The sequence below is a fragment of the Chlorocebus sabaeus genome, chromosome 19 (genome assembly GCF_047675955.1).
Source record: "Chlorocebus sabaeus isolate Y175 chromosome 19, mChlSab1.0.hap1, whole genome shotgun sequence".
NCBI classification, from domain to species: domain Eukaryota; kingdom Metazoa; phylum Chordata; class Mammalia; order Primates; family Cercopithecidae; genus Chlorocebus; species Chlorocebus sabaeus.
In genome coordinates, this window is record NC_132922.1 from 4,582,677 (window position 1) to 4,603,439 (window position 20,763).

The window sequence follows — 20,763 nt, forward strand, 5'->3', positions numbered from 1 at the left end:
CCTTTCGTCGTTTCCTTCGAAGGGACGCCTAGACCTGGGCAGAATGTAGTTCTGTCTCACTTGTTGCCAGGTGGGAAGATGAAAAGGTCTCATGATTCACCCAAGGCCTCACACAGTTAGCAAGGGTCAGAAGGTCACATGGGGGCTGGGCGCAGTGGCTCACACCTGTAATCCCAGCACTTTGGGAGGCTGAGGTGGGTGGATCACTTGAGGTCAGGAGTTCAAGACCAGCCTGGCCAACATGGCGAAACCCCGTATCCACTAAAAATACAAATATTAGCCGGGTATGGTGGTGGGCACCTGTAGTCCCAGGTACTCAAGAGACTGAGGTAGGAGAATCACCTGAACCCAGGAGGCAGAGGTTGCAGTGAGCCGAGATCTTGCCACTGCACTCCAGCCTGGGCAACAGAGCGAGACTCTATCTCAAAACAAACAACAAAAAAAGAGGTCAGATGGGGATTTTCTAACTTCCCTGGTGGGAAGGCCATGGGAGTGGCCTGGCCCACACTGGCCCAGTGCTTCCGACTAGGGCACATGTTCTTGAGATAGTGCCTCTCTTAACCACCTGACTTCTGAATGGATTGAGAAAAAGGGTCAGCACATGTCCACATGATTACTTTTTACTGACAGAGGCTGGTTGCAGTCGGGTCAAATGCACTTGCCCACTTAACTACAGAATGAGGGAGCTCGAGACCCAGTTGGAGGCAAGCTGCAGAGGCCTGTCCTTCAAGGCAGCAGTGACTGCTGGCAGGAGGGCAAGGCAGAGACACATGCTGTCTGTGGGTGGGCATTCCCAGGCCTTCTCCTCCAGTTTGGTAATCCGCTGAAGTCCCTGCCCCTTCTCAGGGGCTGAGTGGGATCAGGGTAGGCTAGTTGGCCTCCCTTCCCAGGAACAAAGCACCAGGGGTGGAGAAAGGTTTCCCACCAACACAGCCTGAGCTGTGCAGTGGGAGAATGAGTTACTGAGTCAGGAGGGCCACAGTTGTAACCACAGGGGCCACATGGACAGAGGCCATAGGGAGTCATTGGAGGCCAAGTAACAACCACTGGAGGTGGTTTGAGTGACGACCAAGGACAGCTGCTATGGGACCTGCCAAATGAGACAAGAATCTCAATTTCTTGGTGAAAGTGAGAAAACCAGCAGTCACAGGACTCTTTCCAGGCATGTTGGGAAAGAGAGTACGAGGGGTTTTCTTCCACCCTGATAAGAGTGATGACAGGTATTTATACAGTTTAGAAACAAGGAGATGCCAATTATACCATTATCAGGAGGACAAGGTATCAAGTAACAAATAAAAATTCAGGTTTCTTTTGAAGGCCATTTTCACAGGACATAGCAACAATTTGTGTGTGTTGGGGAAGTGGAAGTGGGGAGTGTCCTTGTTTTTTTTTTTTTTTTTTTTTTTTTCCTTTTTTTCTTTTTTTTGAGATGGAGTCTTGCTTTGTTGCCCAGGCTGGAGTGCAGTGACTTGATCTTAGCTCACTGCAACCTCTGCCTCCTGGGTTCAAGCAATTCTTCTGCCTCAGACTCCCAAGTAGCTGGGACTACAGGTGCACACCACCATGCTCAGCTAATTTTTTTTTTTTTTTTTTTTTTTAGTAGAGATGGGGTTTCGCCATGTTGGCCAGGCTGGTCTCAAAATCCTGACCTCAGGTGATCCACTTGCCTTGGCCTCTCAGTGCTGGGATTACAGTGTGAGCCACTGCACCTGGCCCATAGCAACAATTTCTAAAGGAGCCTTTTTTTTTCTTTTTCTTTTGAGATGGAGTCTTGCTCTGTTGCCCGGGCTGGAAGATCTGAGCTCACTGCAACCTCCGCCCACCAGGTTCAAGCAATTCTGGTGCCTCAGTCTCCTGAGTAGGTGGGACTACAAGCATGCCCCCACCAATGCCTGGCTAATTTTTGTATGTTTTTTTAGTAGAGATGGGGTTTCACCATGTTGGCCAGACTGGTCTCAAACTCCTGGCCTCAAGTGATCTGCCTGCCTTGGCCTCCCAAAGTGCTGGGATTACAGGCATGAGCCACCGCACCCAGCCTAAAGGAGTCTTTTAAGACTCTTGTTCTCATTATACTTCCAGGGATAGGGTAGGACTATTCCAGAATAATTGGCTATAGTTATGAATACCCTCCCACTGTCTCTGTTGCACAGAACAAGAAGATGGATATTCCTGGTTTTGTTCTCAATTTAGCCCCTTATTAAATACTCAGAGTAGTTGAACAAGTTTTATATGCAGAGAAAGCTCCATTGCTGTAGCTACAGAGAAGGGGATATATGTCCTTCATCTATCTCAACACTTACTGTTAATTATGAAGACTTTGCATTTTTAAGGCCTGCTTCTGGAATTTCATTAGTTAGCACTAAAAACAAAATGCAAGCCTTTAGACTTCCATGTTACTGGCAGAAACGGAGAATAGAACAAATAGAATGATATTTAGTGAAGTGGGGTACATAAGAAGTTATTCTTCCACAGTACCCCCTGTTGCTGCTATTAGCAATATTTTAGCTCTAGATTTCATCTGCATTCAATTCCTTCTGATTTTCAGATTTTCTTTCAGTCTTCACCTAAATACACAATGTACGATATTTGATATTGTGATAATCTTTTAAGATTACATCCATACATTTTATAAGTATTGCCACAACATATATGCATTTTTCCCAGTGAGCCCACCCCTAGCATCTGTGGGGCCTAAGGCAGGACTACAAATCTCTGTATGTCCAAATATTTAAAAGCTTACAAACCGTTACATAAAACATTTATATCCACTTACCTGAACAAATACACCTTCATAAAACAGAATTCAAAATTATGTGTAAAACTATGGTTTTAATATAGCTGAAAATTGCCAAAATATTAAAGATAGCTAATGTTTATTGTGTACCTCTGGGTATTCTGTTGATAGGCCGCTAATGCCTGGATGGGTAATAAATACATACATAATCCATAAATTATGTTATTTCTTTCATAAATGTTTTTCTTGTCTTCATTTCAGAAGAATGACTAATGAAGATGTTCACGCAATTGCCTTTTCTTTGACAGTAGTGCCAAATTAGACAACCTTTCCTGAGTCAGTATACTTTCAGATAGTTTTTAGTTATTTCAACTGGGAGAAACTTGGCTCTGCTGAGAGTGGTAATGAATTATGAGTAAGATTCTTAAAGCTTCATATGCAGAAATGAACCATGACTATTGATATCATGTTTAAACACTGTAGAAAGGGCGCAATTGAAAAATTATCGGGATTGCAGAAAATATTACACAATATTTTCATTATATAAAATAATGTTATTATTTCACCATCATCATCGTTTCTTACATTTAGATCCATATAGAATTTCTTACATTTTTCTTTTACGTTGCTGGGGTATTATAAAGAAAACTGAAAACTGTGGTAGGTTACTCACTTTGTTTGAATCTCTCTCTTCAGTAGAATTTATACCTTGATCTACCATGGCCGGAAAACAGTCTCTATAGAAGTTAGTTTCAGGATCATTCGTACATAAATCTTTTTCTTCAGACTCCAGCAAATGCTTCTAGTTCTGATTTTCTTACATTGTACTTGAATGTCATTTTAGTGCTTATTTCATATGCAGTTACTTTTGGGAAACCATTTTCTCCTAAAACTTAATGCAATATTTTAAATCCTTTTGGATTCTTTAAAGTTTTTTCTAATTGTAATAACTGGACAGCTCAAATACAAAATTAACTATTTTCTGCCACAGACCACGATTTGCTCTTTGAATGCTGCCCACTATTTCACTGAACTCTTCTAATGCATCTAATGTTAACCTGTCTAACATAAGTCAAATTGCTTTAACGGCACTTATGGGGTTACCATCATTGTATCTGAGGGTAGTCACAGGTCAAATTCAAAATGCTTCAAGATGTTCCATCTTTAGACACCTCTAGAAACAAAAACAAAAACCCAGTATGTCATCTTTGAAACGATCCAACGAATCGAATGCCATTGCACTAAGCACAGTGGAGGTCATCGAAATCCAGCTGCTTTCTAATTGCTTGCTAATTCCTGGGGCCCCTCTTGCCCAGGTCTAAGAGTGGTTCTGGTTTCCATTACTGCTAAAATGCCTTCTACATCCTGACTTCGCAATTCGCCAAAGGAGCAAGTCCCAGACCCCAGCCTGCTGCAACTTGGCAACATTCCTACAAATGTGGCTTGACAAGACAAGAATAAATTCTGGTCTCTCAGGAACACAGACGAAGCACCCCTCGGCATAGGGAAGGTCACAGAGGGCCCTGTAACGCAACAGCATGTGAAAGGCTGCGGGCTGCTGGCACAGGCAGACCTCCCGCGTGGAACAAAACCCTCAAATCTTTGGGGGAAGGAGGGTGGCCACCCTGTCGTCCCCAAACCACAGGTGAAGGCCCGCTGCGGCTGGGGCGGGGGACTCCAGCTGGGAGGACTGGGGCTCACAGGCGAAGCCAGCCCGGTTTCAGAGTCTGGGCCCCTGGCCCCAGGGAAAGGTGCCTCTCACACACCGGAGGCTCCAGGAGTAGGGCGGGCATTTCGGGTCTAGGGCACGGTGTGTCAGAGGCCACGGGCCTCTGTAGAGGCAAGCAGGTGTGCCTGGGGGCGAGGGGCAGCAGAGAGGCCCGGGAGGCTAAAGGAGAACGCGGCGCAGACCCGAGGGGCGCTGCAGGCCACGTGGGCTTTGGAGGAGCAAGGATAGGTCCTGAGACCCCCGTTTGGCCGACACATCCCCTCCTGCGTACGGGGGCAGACGTCCCGTGGGACAGACGGGCAGCCTAGCCCGCAGCGCCGGAGAGCGGGTGGGAGAATGGAGGCGCCCTCGCGCCGGCGACCTCGACCCTGTCGAACCCGGTGGAACACTCAGAAAGAAGGAGCGCCTCGCAGCGGCCAGGACGGCAGGCCAGGCCCGCGCGCTCCCGCAGCGCACGGCCAGACGCGATGCCCCTCAGCACGGAGCCCAGCCCCGCAGACGGCCTCGAAGCTTAGAGCCAGAAACCGCGCAGGGGACCGCCCTACCAGAAAAGCAAGGCGGAGGCGGAAAACCACCTCGAGGTCGTGCCTGCCGCTCCGCGCCTGCGTCTGCGTCTACAACTGCACCGGGGTGGGTCGGGCCGCCGTGGGGCGGGGCCGCGCAGGCGCGTTGGACGCGAAGCAGTGCGGCGCTGGCGGCGGTGAGTTCGAGGAGTCGGCCTGGCGGGGGCGAGCGCGCTGTGTGGGCCGGCCCTGCGCTGCTTCAGGGCGCCTCCCGCTCGCCGGGACTGAGTTCCGCGCCAGCGTGGCCTGCTGGGTTCTAAGCGCCAGGGGTCGGCTCTGCAGCTCTCAGCTTTGGGGACGGGACCGAGGAGCGGGGTGTGGGCCTCACGGAACTGTCCCCCCTGACCTCAGGCAGCGCTGGGGCGAGAGAGGGCACGCGGAGGCTCGCGGGGACCAGCAGCAACCCCCGGACCAGCTCAGCCGTCCCTGCTCACAGGCGCCGCCCCCAGGAGCCTCGGCCGGGGCTTAGGACGCCCGGGTGTGCAGAAGAGAAGCGGGATCAGGTTCACGCACACCCGCGACGGGATCGTAACTTTTGTTTTGTTTTGTTTTGAGACAGAGTCTCGCTCTGTCGCCCGGGCTGGAATGCAGTGGTGCGATCTCGGCTCACCGCAGCGGAGGAGGAGTTTCGCTCTGTAGTCCAGCTGGAGTTCAGTGGCACAATCTCTGCTCACTGTAACTTCCGCCTCCTGGGTTCAAGTGATTCCCCTGCCTCAGCTTCCTAAGTAGCTGGGATTGCAGGCGCCCACCACTATGCTCGGCTAATTTTTGTACTTTTAGTAGAGATGGGGTTTCACCATTTTGGCCAGGTTGATCTCGAACTCCTGACCTTAGGTAATCCGCCCGCCTCTGCCTCCCAGAGTGCTGGGATTACAGGCATGAGCAACCGCGCCTGGGCAGATTGTAACTTTTAAAGTCATTGGCAACCCATGCTTCCTGGAGTTGCATCTGGGGTTACCCAGCGGGGAATCCCATCGCATTTGGTATGCCTTTATACACCACGCTCAGTTCAGGCGAGGGGAGTTCACAGCCAAGAGCTAGGGGCCAGCTGATAATGACGTACTTGATTCCATAGTCAAAGAAGGAACTGGGTAATCAGCAAAATCGTAACTTTTGATGAACCCATCAGATGGCAGCCATTTAGCCAGAAATCTAAGGAAAGAGAGGCCTCCAAGACCCAGCCATGAACATGAGAAGGGGGTTCCATACAAGCAGATAAGAAAACAGTTTTAATGAAATGCTGTATACCACGTGTGGACCAGTGTGAGGGCATAGAGCAGCTGGGAGCAGCAGAAACAGGAGAGTTTGCACCCACTCTGGCCTCTTCACCAGCGCTCACTGGGGGCTTGTGGTTAAGAATGGGGCAGAGTGGGAGACTAGAAAGCTTTTACTGTGGTGCAGACCTGGAGGAAGAGATGGCTGCTCTGGCTAGATGCTGTCTGGATCCTTCTCTCTAGTAGTACAAGAACCTTAAACCACTGGAATATGGACAGCAAATCCTGTCACTCTGGGCACCGGTGAAAACCTGTTTCAGCTGGGGATAGAGAAAAGGGTACGGTGGGGAGGCAGGAAACTGTCCTAGGACTATATCATTAGGGTCTTCATAGCTGGGAAAGGGGCAGGATTTCTGAGAAAGCCTGTGACTCAGGGACACCCCATCTCTTGATCTTGCAGATGGCGTCCCGTGCAGAGTGCCGGCCTCTGGGAGTGTTTGAGTGTGAACTCTGTGCCTTGACAGCTCCGTACAGCTATGTGGGACAGAAGCCCCCCAACACCCAGTCGATGGTGTGAGTCCATGCCTTTTGGGCCAGAGCCAGGGAGGCCTGTGCCCAGTGCTGGTTGGTGGGTGCTGCGCCTAGGTCTGACAACTGGCTCGGGTGTAGAGCTTTAGGCCCCAGCCTGGCCAGGCTCTGGATGCTTCCGGTGTAATCTCTGGAGGCCTGGGCAAGGCTTGGGGTCTGACTCTTCCAGAACCTTCCTCCACACCCTAGCCCAGAGTCCAACACCTGCTCTAGCTGTGGGGGAGCAGCTCAGCAGCTGGGGGACCTATGGTGGCCTCCCACTTTGGGGCTGTGCCCTTGCCGTGACACTTTCTTAATGGGAGGCGTTTCTCCCTTACAGACTGGACTAGAGCCAGTGGGTCCAGGGGCTTATCTCTTGACCTCCAGCTTGTCCTTCATCAAATGCCACTTTGTTGGAAAGCGGGCCAGTGTGTTACTCACATGGGATGCAGTGGGGCAGCGGGGAGCATGGCTTTTTCCTTCTGGCTGTGGTCCCTCTGCTGACCAGGAGCCTGAGTGTCATCATGTCACCCTGTGGTCTCATTGTGATGTGTAGCGTGAGGCCAGCTGGCTTCCAGCGGCTGTGAGGGTGTGGCTTGGGGGTAGGGAGGCCTGGGGTATTCAGATGGCAGCCTTGTGCCTGCACCCCGGTGGACCAGTCAGAGTCTGGGGACCCATGTTGCAGCAGCCCTGCTTTTGGCTGAAAACAAGGGGTTCTCTCTACCATGGCTGTTACAGAGGTGAGAGCAGGTTCAATTTCAGTGCCAGTGTGGCCGTCAATTGCTGATCCTTTCTGTCACTGCCCTGCAGCACGGGTGGCCTAGTCTCCTGCCCTGATGAGCCCACGCAGGTGTACAGGCCCTGCGGAGCTCCAGGCTGCTGCTGCCCGGCCACAGCTCATGGCTGATTTTCCGACAGCAGAGATTTGGGTTGTTCTGACGCTGGCATCACTCTCCTGCAGCCTCCTGGAGGAAAGCTATGTCATGAAGGATCCCTTCACCTCCCACAAGGACAGATTCCTGGTCCTCGGCTCGCGCTGCAGTTTGTGCTGCAGGCTGGTGTGTGTGGGCCCGGTAGGTAAGCAGCGTGGGCTGGGGCCGCCTGTCCTTGCTGTGGTTATCCTGGAGCTCTCACTGGGTAGGGAGGACTGAGAGGGAGGGACCAGCTGGTTCACCCCATTTTAGATGGGGCCCCCCAGCTGATGCAAGGGAGAGGTGAGAGGGCAAGCTAGGGTCAGTTAGAGGGTCTCAGCCTGGTGTAGGAATGGAAGTAGGTTCTTGGTGGCTCTGCACCCACCCCAGTGGCCCCTCAGGGTTCCTCCCCTTCCCACCAACCGTGCAGACAGTCCTTGTGTTCCTCTCACCAGCATGGTGACTGACTTTCTAGATGTTGTTGGAGGGATCTCCCAGGAGAAGGGACTGTCCTTTCTTGAGTACTTGTTGTGTGCCAGGTCCTGTGCTTGGGACCTGTTTTCCTGCGGAGGCTTCATTCAGTCCTGCCCCTAACTTAGTCACGTAAAGCAGTATTATATTCCACCCGTTTTATAGATGAGGGAACTGAGCTTCAGAGAGGCTGGGTGGGCCAGGTTCACCTGGGTAGCTGAAAACCCAAGGACGGATGGAAGTGGAGCAGTGTGGCTTTTCCAGCGTGACCAGTGTACTCAGAGTGACCCTGCAGTCTGAGAAGTCCCTGAGCATCTGCCACAGGGCGACACGCACAAAGGGGAGCTGTATCAACAGCCAGGGGGACGAGATGGGCCAGGGTGGGAGGAACCTCCGCAGTGTGGCATGGGAGTATCTGAGGCTTATGGAGGAGCTGGCGGTCCAGGAGAAGCTGGGAAAGGAAGACTGCAGAGGTGTGTGGGCCGGGTGAGGAGGTGGAAGTCTTGAATGCAACACCTTGGCCTTGGGCTGCTCTTCGTGAGCAGCGGGGGTGGCAGGGTGGGGGGCCCACGCAGGTACCACGAGTCTGCAGCTTTCTTTGTTAAAACAGTAAGTTGTTAGTGAGCGATCTGCATGGCAAAGGGTCTTTTCTAAGAACTGCAGGAGGGCAGCCTTATGTTTGCGAGCACACTAAGCTTTAAGAACAGACAGACACCAAAAATAAGAGTGGCCTAAGTAAAGCAAATAGTTATTTACTTATTTTCTCCCTTATAATGGTGGCCTTGGCTGGAAGGGCACCCCTGTTGTCTTCAGCAGAGTCTCCATTTGGGTCCCTTGTGGCTGTGGCAGCTCCCACCATTGTGTCTGCATCCCAGGCAGCGGGAAGAGATGTGAGAGCACAGTCCATTCCTTCAAAGGGCATGAGCAGGAGGTGGCACACACAGTTGCTGACACCCCGAGCAGCCTGACTCACATGCCCAGTTACAGAGGGGGCTGGGGAATGTCATCCTTAGCCATGTGCTGTGCACCGTGATGAATCTCGGGAGTTCTAGTGTGTAAGAGAGAGGAGAGAGGACATGGCTGGACAGTTCTGGCCTCCTGCCCAGACTAGCTGGCTCGTCCATGGCCTCTTTGGTCTGTGGGGCTGTCTTTCCTGTCCCCTGCCGCTCCCAGCACCAGGTGGCCACTGTTCCTGCTGTGATAGCTGGGAGGGGAGGACTCTGGGATTTTCTGGGCATGGCCTGTGCTCCAGCTTTCCATTATTATCGCTGCCCTGTGATGGAGCAGAGCAGGCCCCAGAGCCTTTCTGTCTCATCCCAGCTGTTCCCACCCAGGGTAGCCCAGGCCTGCGTTGCTTTTCTCCTGGACACCCTGCCAGGCCCTCAGGCCTGGCTCTCCCTCTTGCTGGTCTACCTCTGGCCACCTGCCCACACTGTGCATGCTGGAGCCCTAGCCCAGCCCCCCAAGTGTGGTAAGGGCTGGACCCTGGGAGGAGCTGCACCGTGTTCCCAGGATACTCAGTCTCCATCCTTGTCCCCTTTCAGGAGTGCAGCTTATTCTACTCCAAGAGATTCTGCCTCCCTTGTGTCCAGGAGAACATCAGTGCTTTTCCTCAGGAAATTCGGCAAGACTTGGAGAAAAGGAAAGCTCCATCAAAGAGGACCCCCAGCCAGCCCGGTTCTCGGACGTGAGTGCAGCCAGGGCTGGGTCATCGGGCAGCACCCTGCACAGAGCTCCTGGGCCAGCCTGCGCCAGGGATGCTGCCGAGCTGGGAGCTGCCATGCCTGGCCTTGTTTCTGGACCACTGGGAGCAGCACTGCAGCCCAGGGGAGCTGGAGTCCAGTTTGGAGCAGCCACAGGCCCAGGGAGCTGTAGCAAGAGGGTAGCCCAAAGGCAGATGCCAGACAAGACACAGCCAGGAACCTGGCCAGGTGTCCCCACATGCCCCTCAGGGCCCAGGCCTGAATGAGTGAGTGCTGCTCAGATGTGACTGAGAGGGATGACCTCCTTCAGTGGGGCAGCTCCTAAGAGGCCACGTGCAGGTGCATGTCAGGGGAGATGCCACACTGTATCGGGGCCATGATGCATGGTAGGTGGCTGCAATGGTCTCTCTGTAAGGAAAATCACTGACAGCAGCTGCCTTCTGGAGCCAGTCTGGAAGGTCTAGAGGGGGATAGAATTTTTACTTCATATCCTTATGTGATACTTGGAAAATGTTTTTAACCTTGACCATGTATTATGTTTATAATTAAAAACCCAAATAACCAGCTCATGTATGGAAAGGAATCTTCCACTGAAACATTTGGATACCCGACATTCTCCCTGGGCACTTGACCCGGCAGTGGTTGGGGTCTCCTGGGAAGCTGAGTGCTGGCTTTCCAGTTCCCTCAGGCTCTGGCCCCTCCATTCTGTCTTCCCCGACCCCAAGTCAGGAATGCCGTGGGCTTCCTGCCCTCACCCCACACCTCAAGACCATCCCGCTGCCTGCCTGTCTGCTTGCCCCGTGCCATCTCAAACTCAGTCCTGGGTGCCTGTGAAGCCTGACCCCATTGCCTGTCAGGGGTTCCTGCAGCACCCCCTCCTCCAGGCTCCCCATCTCCTTGAAGCTTCCAGGGTAGCAGCTGGTGGGACACTGATCTGTGAGCTCTGGAATGTCTGCTTAGAGTTCTGAGAGGCAGGAACTGCTCTGTCTTTGAAACTACTCAAGGCCAACTGTCACATGAAGGAATGAATAAAGAGTTTTTACTGACTTGTACACTGATGGATTTTAAGATGCCCACTGCTTTAAAAGTTCCTGTTGTATGTGACTTCAGACAAAAGGATGTCGTGTTCTGGAGCCACATCGTACTCAATCCATTCTGTACCCTGAAGGACACAAAAGGGATTCTGCAGGTGGAGACAGCCTCCATGAGGGGCGCAGGGACCGTTCTGGCGGAGGGCGGACCCCACAGCTGAGGACTTGGTTCTTTTAGACCAAACAGTCCGTCTCGCAGCATCACTCAAAACTCACCAAAAAATTTTAAAAAATAGTTTATTTTTTAAAACCATTAAGGCAAAACTGTACCCTGAAATTAACTCTGTACATTCATCAGTCTTACAGTAGGACATCCCAAACACAGAAGTTCCCCTATATTCAGGATATAAATCAATACCTGTGGTCAGTTCAGTCTCCTAATAGGAAAATGAAGACCCAAAATTAAGGTTATTTTATAGCCATTTTCTAATTGCCTGGAACCAATCAGTTCACGTGACTAGAAAAATTAATTTCACCCTTCTCCGCACACCCTTGATTCCGGAGGTCCTGGATGCCCGCTCCCCCCAGCAGGAGAGAGGTATGAAGTTGGAGAGAGGATGCTGGGGCCTGTGTGGCAGTTCCTACTTTGGAACTGCACCTGTTTAGCACAAATAAGCTGTAAGCCCCAAAACACTGAGAGTCTAAGGCACTCACTAATAGAGCACACATGGAGAGACTGGGTCCAGTTCTTGCTCTGGGATCTGCCCCATTGTCGCGTGTGTGTCTGTCAGCCCTCTCCCCTAGGGTTTTAGCCTAATGGCATTATGGATCCCAGAGGGTGTAACCAATATGCACCGAGAAGTTTTGCCAAGGTATTGGAAACGGTATGGGGAGACTCACGGGGTCTGTGGTTTCTGCTTTATGCTTTGGGTTGGGCCACCTGGAGGATGCCAGAGAACTGGCACGTGCAAAGAATTTCCATCAGGACATTTCCAATTGCCAAAGTTCTTTGGTAATAACCCATAGGTAACGGTTCCCTGAAGAGCAGACAGCTATTACTAAACAGGAACAGTGAAGGGTCTTTAGCGAAACACTGTTGTATGAACTCGGCTTCTAACCTGGAGTCTAAGGCCTCGCTGGTGGAAGTTTCTAAAGATAGCCTCTCTTGTGCTCTGTGCATATACAGCGTGGTAATGGGAAGAGATTTCCACATTGAAAGTAAATTCTGTGTGGCTCAAGAGAAATGAAAACGTGTGTGTGTGTGCATACACACGTGTGCGCAGTGTATTTTAGTTGTTTGATTTCAGCTTCCTTTGTGTTTCCAATAGGGTCAAGAGCCAGGCTTTTAAGAATATGAGTCAACACTGATTTCAGAAGAATCCAAATATTTGTTATTAGATGAATGATTGTAAGTTAGTAAAATATTTGTATTAGGATATTTTTTAAAAACTCAAATCACAGTATTTAAGATATAGCTATTAACATAGTTCTTTTTACCACACAATGTAGAAAAAATAGTGATATTTAACATGAACACTGTAATCTTACCAAAAAGAGTACTACATGGTCTTCATTTTTTGTGAGGTACATGAAAAAGGAACTGACTGTGCCTTAAAAAAAGTGAAGTTGCCAAAAGTGAGTGATTTTATTGTGAAACGATGGGCCAGTTGCTCCTCTCCAGGGCCTGAAGGCTGACCCTCTCTGACTTGAGGCAGAGCCAAGGCCTGGGGGTCCGGGGAAGGTGCCCGACTATCTCCCAGGCCTGCAGCATGCCCGCCGCACCCGGGTCACCACTTTTCCTAGGAGCCAGGGTGCGTGGGCTGGGGACCTGCTTGTGCGCCAGTTTGCGTGGCACTTTATCCATTCATTAAACGAATGGATTTTTAATGCTGGATGCGGGCGGAAGAGGGGCAAGAGAAGAGGTGGCAGGTGGACTCCCTTCTTCTCACATTTGACCCAACTAGCAAACTTAAAAAAAAAACAACTGACCCCCTCCCCAGGTTTTAGTTTGCTGTCTATGATGTAAAAATCAATTATTTCTTCTCCTTTTTTTTTTTTTTTGCAAATAATCCACCTAATAGCCATGAGACCACTCATGTACTTGAGGTCATCAGCTGCGTCCATCAAGACATGACATTGAACATGGACACGATCTGGTCTGTTGGTCTGTTTTTGTTGGCAAAGGACTCCAAAAGGATGCAGCTGTATGTGTTTCAGCTGAACCACATTCCATAGCTCCTCTCCCCTCACAAAAGGGGTTCTCTGTGGGGAGAAAAGTAACTGATTATACCTTTCATGTCTCAAACTGAAATTCTGAGAAGCAAATGGTCAGTTGACGGCCCCATTCCAGATCTGCAGGGACGTCATCAGGTGTCCAGAGCTGGCAAAGGTGGAGCAGGCAGCAGCCTTGGGCACCAGCCTCTCTCTTTCAGTTCTAATAAGAAGGCCACACACATGGCTTTTTGTGATAAGCTTCCAGCCCATGCCACTGAAATAACGTTTAAGAACCTGCTGCATTTCACAGAAATAGTGTAATGGAAATCATTATGTAATTAAACAAAGCATGAAGCTCATTATCTTTTTCTTTTTAACAAAACCTTCAATTTCACATTTTAGTGCGTACTGTGGTTTCCAGAGAAATATATGGATCGCCTATATTCTGAGTCAGCCCAAATTTATTGCCTTTATTCTTACCCTAGTCTATGGGGTCAAGGACCGCTTTCCTGAATGCTGTCAAAATGGCACTTGAAAATACGTAAATCCCAGCAAAAACCTAGACCTCAACCGTTGGAAGCCAGTCTTATATCTTTCTAGGCAGAAGGCCTCTCAGAGGAGTACATGCCCTGGGCAAAGGCCATGGACTCGGAAGCAGGAAGTTCACGGGATGATTTAATGGCATCAAGTAATCCTTTGGTGAGATGGCCTTGGTTGCCCTCAGCACAGCGGAGGCAGGTTAATCATTTATTTGCCACAACCCTTCCTTGGTCTGTAAAGCTGCCTCACAGCTGGGTGGTCCTTACAGCCGTTTCTGCCGCAGATATTTGTGGACATTTCACTGCCAGACTGTGACGTCTGAAGGCAGGCTTGAATGACAGCTGCCATCATCCCTGCCATTAGGGAGGTGTCCACAGCCCCCTTTGCTCCATGCAAATATTTGATTGGTAAGAAGTTCCAGTGCGACTGAACAAGTCAGCTTGGACCGAGTTAAGAGAAGCTGGGCCACTTTTAACATGAGAAGAACAGATACTTCCCCATGCTTGGCAATGCCAGTGCCGTAAAAATGAGCAGTGTTGAGACAAACCTCCTGTGGATGAGAGGTTCCCATGGACACTTTCTAATAATCATGAGCCCTCAGGTGGTGGCATCAGTCTTCATGGGTGACTTCTATGGACAGCATAATTTCCTTGCCTCTCCTGAATCTATACCACTGTTCTGAACATGAAAGAAGGTCTAAAAAGTAATCCCTTAGGACCCCTGCATCAGGCCAACCATGCTAATTGCAGAGGGCGAGGTTGGCAGTCCAGGAGATGGGAGCTGAGGACAAGGCTGCAGCCCCCTGGGTCACCTGTCCTTGCACTCACCAGGTGTAAGTGTCTCTAAACAACAGGGAGGCTGCAGGAGGTGGAGAAAGTGCACTGTGCCTGGGGCCCAGCGGCTAGCAACGCCCAGCAGGCCCTACATCTGGAGGCTGGTGCTTTCATTTTAAAATGGAGGCTGATTTGCTGTTAGCCCCTCAGACAGCTGAGGAGACCACAGGCACCTGCCTTGAAAGCTGCCCAGAGCCATGGCATCCATAGGTGGTGAGCTGTGGGCACCTGGCACGTTCTCCTGGTGGCATCTGCATTTCGAAAGTCTACACTGTTGAAGAGGTACCAGCTGTTGAAGGTAGCCAGCTTTTCCCAGGCCCCAGGAAGCCCCCCACCAAAGGCCAGGCTGTCGGTCAAGCCAGTCTTAGCTGGGTGCATTGGGCTTGCTGGGTTGAAACAATCCATTTTAAAACTGGAGTTGAGTGAGACATTCCAGAGACAGGTGTGGCCACTGGATCAGGACCAAAAAACCCTCCATCGTGTATACAGCTGGTAAGTATCGAAAGTGCCCAGAGCTACAGTGGTTTGAAAATGGGAGTTCGAGGTGGGAAGTGCTTGGAACCAAACACAGAGAGGCACAGGTGCAAGTTCAGAGGAGACAGACCTTAGGAGGTCATGGTTTCATCAAGGCTTGCTTTGATGCATCTGTTTCCATCCACATCTGGTAGGGTCTCTCTGAGGAAGCGGCTTCTGCATGGCCAGCAGGAAGAGGTGAAGAGGAGAGGGGGTACTGGGGGCGGTGGGGGCTGTGTGTCACTGCAGGCCAGGACCATCAGCTGCTTCTCCTAAGCCCAGGATGTGCCCAATGTCAGTTTCACCAAATTGGGGTAGCACCTTTTGCACATATCTTCAAGGCTCCCTTTACACAACCGAAGTTCCTGCCAGATGTCATACGAGATGCTGCTCCCCTGTGTGTGGGCAGGCTCAGGTGTGCGCACTCGAGGAGTCTCCATCCCACCTGCCCTAACTACAGACGCCACAGTGTGTGCACCTCAGCCCTAGCACTCTCGCAGGGCCTGCTGAGGTATTTGTTTCATGGTCCGTTGCGGGGAAGTGGTGGCTAAGTTGTTGACTTTTCATGGTGTAGCAAATCTCTCATTTGTGCCTTGAGCTCTTGCTCAGCTCTGGGAGGCTGCCCTGTCCCTGTCCCTGGAACCTCCAGACAATGAATGCTCCAGGAAGGCTGTTTCCCTTGGGGTCTTAAATGGCCCAGTGTAAGAAATGTATCAGCGCAGCAGAAAGGTACCTTCTCTGCTCTTCAAATGCAAAACAAAACAAAACACAACACAGCTCTTTAAAACATGGACAGCTCTCCTGGGTATCCTTGAATGCCGAGTTCTGGGTTTCTGCCCCACTTCACGTCCGTTATGTTTGTATAGCAAACACACCTGTTAGGAAGATGCTTTATACTCTTCTCATCAGAGATGGAGGAAAGGTCAAGGGGAAACAGGCAAGTGAGAAGGAAAGAAAGGCACCAGCAACCGTCAGCCCATGCTCCTGGTCCCACTCCTGCTGCTATAACTGGAAGCATCTTGTTTTGACAATTTATCCAAACGGCCTTAGGCCTGCGCAGTTCTCCAGCCTCTGGAAGTGTGGTAGGGACAGAATCCAGCATGTAGGACACCCAGTTGGAAGTGCCAGGAGGTGGGAAAGGAGGGATGCGCCGCCAGGCTCCCCTGGACAGTGGAGAGGCCTGCGTCCGCTCCCGAGCCACAGCCGGCTGGCACACGAGAGGCACATCTGGAAGGAGCCCTGTGCCATGCCTTCACCCTGGTCAGCATGGTAGACCAAGGCTGTTTGGTCTCTGAGGACTTTGGCACTTTTTGCTATTAAAAGTTGAGAAAATGAAGAACTGTGTTTAGACAATGACTTGTTGAAGAGTGGGTAAAGTTGCAACTTCCTGCATCCACTGCCAGGGGGAGCGGGTGCCACACATGCGCTTCAACACTCCGGAATCTGTCCTGACATCTCTTTTGTTCTTTTGGCTGATGTCTGTTGAAACCCAGCAAGCAAGAAATGCACTCTGTTAATAGTTCCCATTTGAACTGGGGCATAATCAGCCTATATTTGAGTATTGATGCCCTGAGAAATCTATGATTAGGTGACCCAAAATATTCTAGCATTGAGTGGCAATTAGTGGTTTTGTTATTTAAAGAAATAGGAATGTGTGATTTCCTTCCCTATTAACACAAGAGACCAGTGTTGAGTGACTTTCAGCCTGAGGTCACCGGTGTCTCCATTCTGGCTTCATCAGAGATGTCCCTGGAAGTCTTGCTGGGCCTTAAGAAAACCAAATGCTCACCATCGCTGCTGAGTGTCCCGGGAGCTAACAAGGAACGTGCCAGTCAGCTTACTGTTACTGCTGAAAGTCTGAGACAGGGGGCTATTTTGAACAGGTTTTATGAAAATGTAAACAGAACAATGACTTCTCTGAAAAACATGAGGCTCACTTTCCTGGGCCACGTCTCTTTGAATGGCACAGGGCACATCAGAGCGAGCAGCTGCAGGGTCGCGGTGGATAACACAAGTGTGGCATTGGCCTCCAGCCCCTGGGTCTCATCAACACAGGGGCTTCTCATTTTAGGAAATAATATTGAAACGGATGGACCATGCCACTCAAAGGCTAGCTTCTTTCTGAATTACGATGGCCACTTGGCTGGTGGCATATATGGAAACACTTTTATTTGCTTCTGGTTCCTAAGACACTTGGGCAGACTGCCCGCCGCTGCTACTGCCATTGCTGGCCAACAGGCCCTTTGATTGCATCTTTTTTTTTTTTTTTTTTTTTTGCAGGGATCGGAGGGGTAGAATCTAACTCTGTCACCAAGGCTGGAATGCAGTGGTGAGATCACAACTCACTGCAGCCTCGACCTCCTGGGCTCAAGCAATCCTCCCACCTCAGCCTGCAGAGTAGCTGGGACTATAGATGTATGCCACCACGATGAACTAATTTTTAAATTTCGTAGACAGACAGGGTCTTGCTATGTTGCCTAGGCTGGTCTCGAACTCCTGGGCTCAAGTGATCCTCCCACCTTGGCCTCCCAAAGTGCTGGGATTCCATGTGTGAGCCACTGTGTCTGGCCTAATTGCAAAAACCAAAACAGGACTAAATTTGTAATTTTTTAAAAAGGATGTGCTAATCCTAACTTTCACTTCTTTCTAGAGGAAGCCTCACACTGTGTCCTTCCCACTCTTGCATTTCCATATGCTGGTCATGGGACCCTTATCAATCCTAATCATTCTTAAAATAATAATGACCTCAGAAGAGCCAAATTTTCTAACGATGGGGGGAGAGGCACCAACGATACCTCCAGGTGCACAGCGACTCCCTGGAGGCGGTGGTCCTGGCACTTCCAGTCCAGACCTGAAAATTCTCGACAGGACAATTTATCTACCAGGTAGACAGAGAGAAAAAGTGTTTCCAGGTCCATGTATTCTTGACAAACTGCCATAATCAGCGCTGCCTTCGCAGCTGGACTGAGGTTGATAAGTTGGTTTTGATGGCTAAAACAAATATTTTAGATGTTGAAAAAACTACCTTACATACAAAGGAGACTTAACAACCTAAACCGTTGTAAAAAATAACCAACTCTTATGAAATCTGCCATTTGAAGTAAAACTGCCATTTGAAGGAGACCCTACCCCCTCTCTCGATCCCCAGGGTGACCAGCTCCCACCCAGCCCAGGCTATGAAGTCACATGTGCCTCTTCTCCGCTCCAGAGAGCATCTAGTCTCACCAAGAGTTAAAACAATAAAGCATCATCTATTTAAAAGCAACGTAACAAAAGATACGGGAGCTGCCAAATGGGGCCTGGAGGAACATTGACAAATAAGGTGTAAGTCTTTCTGTAAGAACGCCACCATTCCCACAGACAGCCGGACTGGGTGGGTTCAGGTCGACTGGGTGGAGCAGGAAGCTGGTGGGCTTCGGGAGCTTGTCTCGTCCCGCTTACCACGGGCGCTAGCTTATGACAGTCCAGAGCTGGGGTCTTGAGACTCCGTTTTCTGGGCTCTTCTACACAAACCTGGAAATGGGCCTTTCCACACATTAGTTACAACCACGAAAACAGTGAACCAAAAACAAAACAACAGCTGCATTTTGATAGCTTATCCAACAGTTCTTTTTTTTTTTTTTTTTTTTTTTTTTTAAGACAGAGTCTCATTCTGTCACCAGGCTGGAGCACAGTGGTGCGATCTTAGCTCACTGCAACCTCCAACTCCCTGGTTCAAGCGATTCTCCTGCCTCAGCCTCCCAAGTAGCTGGGATTACAGGCACACGCCACCACGCCCGGCTAATTTTTGTATTATTAGTAGAGACAAGGTTTCACCATGTTGGTCAGGATGGTCTCAATCTCCTGACCTCGTGATCCACCTGCCTCGGCCTCCCAAAGTGCTGGGATTACCGGCATGAGCCACTGTGCCTGCCCCAACAGGTTCTTTAAAATTCTCCATCCTATGATTAAAAAGCAGCATGTTGTCTTTCTTTAGATTCAGGAAACAGAAGTGAAGTCTTTGAAATAAATATTTTGCTGCTTTTTACATACTTCGCCTTTGGATACATCTAGACTTACAGGATTATAAACATTGTTAAAAAGTGCTGATTAGTTTTCAGAATTATAAAGGAGCACAATAGTCAAAAGCAGGGTGTAGGGGAAGACAGACTATGAATTTGGAGGTTACCAGTTAATTAAACGGTAAATCACGAATGTGATCTAAAGCAATGTGCATTGATTAACATCGGGTGAGTTAAAATCAGCCCATTGAGCATCACTCTCCTTAATCTTCCCAGTCCTGAGATTAGCCACCTACCCCCAGCATTTGAGTTCTGCGCTCTCAGAAGTACTGGTTAAAACAAAGATGTGGAATAATATGCCGGTTACCTACAGCTCAGACTGTCCAAGCTCTAAGGTTAAAGTGGTGGATATTTGTGCAAAATTGCGCCGCTCCCCTGTCTCCTTTGTAGTGCTGTCAGCTTCAGAACTCCTGGAAAAGGTGTGGCTAGTCTGAAGGAACTCAGTACATGTCCCTGTAGATCTCCTGCAGCAGCGGGTGCAATGCAGCATCCGACTCTGTCTTCTTGATGATCTGCACCAGCTGCGCATGCTCCGTGACCAGTTGCCGGAGGTCTGCCATTTTTTGAAGAAGTTTTGGGAAGAGAAAGATATCGTCCGGGTGGTTGCTCTGCAGGTGGAGTCTGAGCACATGCACAATACCCTCCTGCATTTTTTCAATGTGTCCTACGTTTAGAAGGCCAGGGCGATCTAGTCTCGAAAGAAGAGAGAGAGGTTTGAGTATGGTAATCACCTAAGAACTGCTTATCAGTTTCAGGAATCAAACATGCCTATTTTATGTGGCCTTTCTTAGAAAAAAAACTGAGCTGCCTTTGGATGTTGTCAACTTGACTGGAAGATAGACATGGGTTTTTCCAAAGTCAATAGGTGAAGTAGGGACAGACAGGACCAGTACTCTTTCCTAAATATTCATACTACGAGGCGGCAATAGCGCCCTAAGTACACCTTATGGTATGGCCTTTTCACTTGTGATTTACCTGATGACCACCTGTCAGGAAGGAAAATTAGAGCTATTAGGAGGAACAGTACATTCTGGAGATAACAACCACCAGTTTTGCATAATATGGGAAATGAAGCTCTTGAGTTGAAAATAGATATTCAGCTTCAAGTGTTCCACCATATTTAAGGAGTGTGATTGTGTTAGAACTAGGTTTTGCAGGCGGGGCACGGTGGCTCATGCCTGTAATACCAGATACTCGGGAGGCTGAGGTCGGAGAATCGCTTGAACCAGGGAAACGGAGGTTGCATTGAGCCAAGATCACGCCACTGCACTCTAGCCTGGGTGACAGAGCAAGACTCCGTCTTAAAAAAATAAATAAAAAATAAAAAAGAACTAGGTTTTGTGGTGTATATAGCCCTGTTACAGAGCCTTCTAGTATGAGTCAGGTGAAAAGAAAGTAGAGTGGGAAATGAAGTGGGGACGGCATGGAGGTGCATACTGGCTGGAAAGGATGCTCAGGAGACCCTGGAGTGGGGAGGAGGATGGGGCAGGTCTGAGACTTGGTGCAGGAAGAGCCAGTGTTCACACCAGATGACCTGCCTGGGGTAGCTGGCACTAGATTTCCTGGGACAGTCTCACAGCATGAGACCTGATTCTTGGTCCAGAAAATACTGCCCCGAGCTGTATTCAGCAGGCGGTGCTCCCTTACAGACCCAGCCATTGCTATGATTCTTAACAGCG

General features: G+C 49.9%; 2 protein-coding genes across 17 annotated transcripts in view; one reads left to right on the forward strand and one right to left on the reverse strand.

Annotated features, from left to right (window-relative positions):
- Window positions 1-5,081: 5,081 nt before the first annotated feature.
- Window positions 5,082-10,944, forward strand: CDPF1 (cysteine rich DPF motif domain containing 1). Of its 6 annotated transcripts, none has more exons than XM_007976093.3 (4): window positions 5,082-5,163; window positions 6,701-6,813; window positions 7,769-7,884; window positions 9,734-10,944. In XM_007976093.3, the coding sequence occupies exons 2-4, from the start codon at window positions 6,701-6,703 to the stop codon at window positions 10,156-10,158; spliced, it is 654 nt and encodes a 217-aa protein (XP_007974284.2). In that variant the 5' UTR covers window positions 5,082-5,163; the 3' UTR covers window positions 10,159-10,944. The 6 variants fall into 6 exon arrangements, with proteins under 6 accessions (XP_007974284.2, XP_007974285.2, XP_007974287.2 ...); XM_007976094.3 differs by having other exon boundaries at window positions 7,769-7,880; XM_007976096.3 differs by lacking the exon at window positions 5,082-5,163 and adding an exon at window positions 5,170-6,009.
- A 259-nt stretch (window positions 10,945-11,203) lies between these two features.
- The window catches only part of PPARA (peroxisome proliferator activated receptor alpha), a 101,401-nt gene continuing 91,841 nt past the window's right edge, over window positions 11,204-20,763 (reverse strand). For all 11 annotated transcript variants that reach the window (XM_073006594.1, XM_073006600.1, XM_073006598.1 and 8 more), the window contains one exon: window positions 11,204-19,772. In XM_073006594.1, coding sequence (XP_072862695.1) covers window positions 19,525-19,772 — 248 coding nt within the window. In that variant the 3' untranslated portion in view covers window positions 11,204-19,524. The remainder of the gene's footprint in view (window positions 19,773-20,763) is intronic.

Excerpts from the sequence above, each read along its gene's own strand:
- CDPF1 (XM_007976096.3), top strand. The coding sequence starts at position 5,956 with ATGCTTCCTGGAGTTGCATCTGGGGTTACCCAGCGGGGAATCCCATCG. Across the intron at positions 6,010-6,700 it reads GGGGAATCCCATCGCATTTG|ATGGCGTCCCGTGCAGAGTG; the intron begins GTATGCCTTTAT and ends TTGATCTTGCAG. Across the intron at positions 7,885-9,733 it reads GGTGTGTGTGGGCCCGGTAG|GAGTGCAGCTTATTCTACTC; the intron begins GTAAGCAGCGTG and ends GTCCCCTTTCAG.